This window comes from Tetranychus urticae, chromosome 3 (assembly GCF_039701765.1).
Source record: "Tetranychus urticae isolate SD_2017Ah chromosome 3, NJAU_TeUrti_SD_1.0, whole genome shotgun sequence".
Classification (NCBI taxonomy): Eukaryota; Metazoa; Arthropoda; class Arachnida; order Trombidiformes; family Tetranychidae; genus Tetranychus; species Tetranychus urticae.
In genome coordinates, this window is record NC_142960.1 from 13,788,518 (window position 1) to 13,794,517 (window position 6,000).

At 35.5% G+C, this 6,000-nt stretch overlaps 1 protein-coding gene across 1 annotated transcript; it reads right to left on the reverse strand.

Moving 5' to 3' along the window:
• Nucleotides 1-4,770: 4,770 nt before the first annotated feature.
• LOC149093421 (uncharacterized protein F54H12.2-like) lies at nucleotides 4,771-6,000 on the reverse strand. The gene has a single exon (XM_089269344.1). The coding sequence runs from the start codon at nucleotides 5,998-6,000 to the stop codon at nucleotides 4,771-4,773; it is 1,230 nt and encodes a 409-aa protein (XP_089125470.1).

Genomic DNA, 6,000 nt, shown 5'->3' on the forward strand with positions numbered 1-6,000 from the left:
CGTTGTACTTGTTGCAATTACAGAACTAATTTATTAGGTGAATATTTATCACATACCTGTTCGTCAAATTGTAATCCAGTACAGTGTTCTAGAATGGACACTTTTTCTGTTCCGCAACGCAAAAAGCCAAGGAAAGAGCAACCAAGTCTCCCTGATTGTGAAGTATCTTGTAGTTCGCAATCCAGATGCAACAGAGGTGCAAGATGCTTGTTCACACGAAGAATGAAGCGTCGTGAAGATCTCCAGCCGACTGATCCTGTTTCAGAGTTGGAAAGATTGATTGATCGAGGTGATCTCTTTCCTGGTCCGAGTGATCATTCAATGGAGTGGGAAAACTCATTTGCTGCCAGCACCGAGCCAGTTACTCCTGCCTCAAGTCAATCAACTATTGACTTGTCATCTGAAAATCAATCACAAGTAACAATTGATTTAGTTTCAGATGATGAATTGCCATTAGATCTAAGCGTAACACCATTGCCTCCTATTCAATCATCTCCGCTTGATCTCCGGCTAGTAAGAGAACCAGTCTTCCAATTCGCACCAGCTGAACCAGTCATTCAATTCGCACCAGCTGAACCAGTCTTCCAATTCGCACCAGCTGAACCAGTCTTCCAATTCGCACCAGCTGAACCAGTCATTCAATTCGCACCAGCAGAACCAGTTGATTTACAAGATGAAATTCAACCGCAAATGCCTTCTTCACATTCAGAAGTTGTGCAAATGGACGAACCTGCTAATGTGGAGACGCTGAGTTGTGAAAAATGTGGTAAAATTTATAAGTTTCGAGGTAATCTCACGCGTCACCGGAAGATATGTGGCTTGAAAATGACCACACCTGATCTTGCAAACATTCCAGATGAATATTTAGGGTTCAAATTACAGCAAAAAGCCTTTGCTCGGTACTATGCTTTATACAGATATAAAAATGAAAATAAAGTTGATTTACCAGCACTTTTCATCGAGATAAAAGATGCCGTTCTTGGTTTGATTGGAATCATCGTTGATGCTTACAATGCAATCAAATATTTTTTCACAATTAAAGTTGTATTTTATGAAGAGGTATCTTCGAAAACAATAACGATTTGCTTCTCATCAAGTATGTTCTCCGGATTACTAGCTGATGACAAAACAATATCAATTTTGACTGCAGAAGAAGAATTGGAAGATAGGATAGATCAATTCACACAACGTGGCTCAGGATGGTCTTTAGATTCGATTGAGCACATTGATTTGGCTATTGGTCAATATATTCCTCATAAAGGAGGCTGCCACCAGAATCAATTACCTGATACACTTAAACATAAGAAATGTCTCATCACACCAATGTGTGACACTGATTGCTTCATGTTCAGTGTCTTGATTGGTCTTCATGCAGTTCCAACACATCGTGGCAGAATAAATCAATATCTTGCATTCATCGATGATTACGATTTTTCAATGACTCGAGGACTTGTTTCTGTTCATGAAATCGGTAAATTCGAAAGAAAGAATGATATAAGTATAAATGTATATTCTTATAATCTGGAAGAGAAAAGAGTAAACCCTCTCAAGATTAGCTCATTGGAGAAAAGCCGCCACGTTAATCTTTTGCTATACCAAGAGCATTATTATTACATCGCAGATTTCTGCAGGCTTGTTAACACCAACAAAACAAGGTCAAGATTTGCTTGTATACGCTGTTGTAGAGGTTTCAGGTCACAAAACCAATTGGAGGAACATAAAATTGATTGCTGTCAAAAAAAGGCTCAAACAATCGACATGCCCAAAGGTAACCAGATAATATGCAAACACAAAGACTACCGTAAAGAAGTAAAGTTTCCCTTTTGCATATATGCAGATTTTGAAACTTTGTCCGTTTCAAATCAAAATGATGGCCATGTTTTAACAGATTTGATTCCATGCAGTTACGGTTACATTATAGTGGACTGGAATAATAAAATCATACATAAAGATTTTTATTTAGGACCGAATCCAGCTCAAAAATTCTTGCTAAGCTTGAAAAATGTACAAAGCTTACTTGAGCAGTACCTAGAAAGTAGAAGGAAAAAATATCACAATCTTTCACCAATTGAAGAACGAAATTTCAAAGATGCAATTGATTGTCATATATGCAGTAAGCCATTAGGAACTAATAGAGTTCGCGATCATGACCATCTCACTGGTGTGTATAGAGGAGCCGCTCATCAGAATTGCAACCTTGAGTATCGAATACCTGAACAATATCCTGTTGTTTTTCATAATCTAAAGAATTTCGATGGACATATAATCATAAATGCTCTTGATACAAACTTTTGCAAAAGTGAACCAGTAATTATTCCTCATACAATTGAAAAGTACATTGGATTTTTCCTCGGTAAATTTAAATTCATGGATAGCTTCGCTTTCCTTTCATCTAGCTTGGACAATTTAGCTGCTAATGTTCCAACAGATAAGAAAGATTATTATTTGAAACAAGTTTTTGGAGATATCGACACTTCTCTTCTTCTAAGAAAAAGTGCTCTTCCATATGAGTACTTATCATCTCTCGATGTTTTCAATGAAACAGCGTTACCAGATAAGTCAGCATTTTTTTCTTCCTTAACCCAGTCGAACATATCAGATGAGCTCTATGAAAATGTAAAGAAGGTTTGGTCAAAGTTTAACTGCTCAACATTGAAAGATCTCCACGATATCTACCTTAAAGTAGATGTATTACTACTTGCATCGGTTTTTGAGAATTTTCGAGAGATGTCTCTCTTTAATTTCGCATTAGACCCTCTTCATCAATTTTCAGCACCCGGGTTAACTTGGTCTGCAGCGTTCAAGAAAATGAAGATTGAACTTGAACTTCTAACCGATTTTAATATGTTTTTGATGGTAGAGAAAGGTATCAGAGGTGGACCCACATCGGTAGTTAAGCGTCATGTGCGAGCAAATAATCAGTACTTACCTGATTACGATCCAAGTAAGCAAACATCTTTTCTGCTGTACTTGGATGTTAACAATCTTTACGGATATGCGATGTCGGAAAAACTACCGAAATCACATTTCAAATGGTCTTCTAGAACCATTGAAGAGATACTCACCACTCCTGATGATTCCGAAATCGGTTTCATCCTTGAAGTTGATATCGAATATCCTTGTGAACTCCACGATGATCATAATGATTTTCCATTGGCTCCGGAGAAAATGGAAATAACTCCCGATATGTATAGTCAATATCAAAAAGATCTACTGGATGAGCTTAAAGGTCGCGGATACAAAAGAATCAAAACTGCTAAATTGACAAATAATTTTTACAAGAAAATTCGATATGTTGTTCATTATCGAAATTTGAAATTCTATCATTCACATGGAATGAAGGTAGTAAAGCTTCATCGTGCTATTGAATTCAAACAATCATCTTGGCTTGCTGATTATGTTTCTTTCTGCACAACAAAGAGACAAGCAGCCGTGACTGATTTCGAAAAAGATTTTTGGAAGTTGCTAGTCAACTCAATTTACGGGAAAATGATCGAAGATAAGAGAAAGCATCGGATTGTTAAGATCGCACTTCAAGATGTTGAAGCTCAAAGATTACTTAAAAATGAAACTTGTGATAAATTCATTATACTCGATGATAACAAGATGTTATTTTCCCTAAAGAAACTCTCTGTTGTAATGGATAAACCGATCGCTGTTGGTTTTACTATTCTCGAACTGGCCAAACTGAAGATGTATCAACTTCATTACGATACATTCAAACCGTATTATAAATCAAATATTAGTCTTGTATACACTGATACAGATTCCTTCATTTATGAAATCAAGTCTGAAGATATTGTCGCTGATATGAGACAATTCGCTAACATCATGGACTTCTCAAACTATCCAAAAGGCCATCCCTTGTATTCGAATAATAATAATAAAAAAATCGGCTACCTCAAAGATGAGATGGCAGGCAAGCAGATATCCGAGTTTATCGGAATAAAGCCTAAACTTTATGCATTGAGGATTTGCGAAGAAGTTATCAAAAGAGCAAAAGGTGTACCAAGACCAATTCTGAAAAATAGAATCACATTTCAAGATTATCTCGATTGTCTTTACAATCATGATACAAGAAGAGATGTAACCACTACACTGCAATCTGATCGCCACAATATTCAGATGATAAGACGACAAAAGACAACTATATCTTCTCTCGAAGACAAGAGGTATTGGGTGGATCCATTAAAATCTCTGGCATACGGACATCATGATATTCAATAACTGATTTTTATTAAAATTACTAACATTTTTTTTAAAATTTTGTTAAATTGTTTTCTAAATTTGTACTGTAAGAAATAACAAGAGAATTTGAGCGCAAAAAAAAATTTTATTCACATTAAATATTTTTTCAATTGTTGAAATAATGTCTTTTCATTACTTTCGTGTTTACATTTACGGAAAAGTTTATAGAATGAGTTAAGGGAATTAACTGATAGAACAAATAGAATACAAAAGTATCCACAAGCAATTGATAAATTGCCTTGATACTTGATAGGATTATAAATATAGTAATCAGAATTAGCTTCAATAAAAGTAAGTATATTTCCTTGTGGTCGTCTTCCAAAAGAATCAAAGTAATGAGCTACTTTATTCTTGTCAAAGTAAACGGCTACCCAATGGCTTCCAGGTTTGTAACTTTCATCAAGGTTAATTATAACTGAACTAGGAGCAAGTATCCATCGTGGCAGTTGATCAAGTGCGTAAACCCCATTGAACCAAGGAACATCTTTTAGTAAGTTTTCAATCTCGATTGTAGTTAGCATTTTAGTAATCCAATCGTACAACTCGGTCTTTATCAATAGTGATCAAATTATCAAATTGTGCAAACACAATTGCTTTAATTGAAACATCAAGTTTAGCAGTAAACTTAATATCAAGTCTTATATTCCCTCTTTTAATCAGAGATAAAGTTCCATTTTCAGCCCCAATACTTCCATCAGGGGTTAGGTCAAAGGCAAATAAAGTTGAGTTTGATAAATAAGACTCCTTAGATAAATTTAATTGAGGGATTCCTTCATCTTGATTGAAACATCGATAAAGGTTGATGAATTCCCTCGCAAATAAATTTTCAGCAAAATTAGGAGTATACGGTATACTCGGAACAGTATGTCCATCAACTGATAATGCGATATAGTTAGTTTTAAAGTTTAGAAAATCAAATGGGTTCTCTTTAATAGAGCCTGAATGAGCTGAATCTTTTACGAGACCAATAAGTATTCGACGTGGTAGAACGCCATTGAAAATGTTTTCAATTGATACTGATGTTTGTCCTGCTGAAATAGCGAAACTTCGAGTATCATTTCTTGTAATGAAATATTTAGCAGCACCTTTATCCAAACCTTGAAGTAAACTCTTATGTGCTTCGGGGAAAAGCTTGACTCTTTTGATAAAAAGAGAAAACTTTTTGATTGTGAATTTATATTCAGTCACATCAGGGGAGATCAATGGGAAACCTGATGGACTTTTAGTGAATCTAAAAGTTAAAGGTACACCATTCAGTAGCAATTTATCCTGTTCGCATATTGATGAATGCAAACGGAAAAATAAATCGAAAGGTTGACGTAAATCAGTTTCTGTTACTTGACTTCCCGAGTCACAGAAATTAGGGTGCCTGAATAATAAGTCTTCGAGATATGATTGATAATGGTACATGTTATTTGCTTGGACAGTATTAACCGAACCTAGGAAAACGTCGATCTGCTCGAACATTGCATTTCCGAAATTCTCTACAGCTCGCACATGGTTTTCTTCTGCTAATGCTAAATGAGTATTGGTTGTAACAACAACATTCAAATGTATCATTGTAGATGCTAAATCAGTAAAATCTTCACTTGAAGGAACATTTATTTCGTAGAAATTACTTGATTCAAGACTAGAAACCGGTCGATATTCGACTTCATAGCTTGACTCAATTGCAGTTTGAGTAGGAGGTATAGTGAATACCTGTAACTCAGACTTGCTTGAAGGTAATGAAGATTCATGTAAGTACTCCAT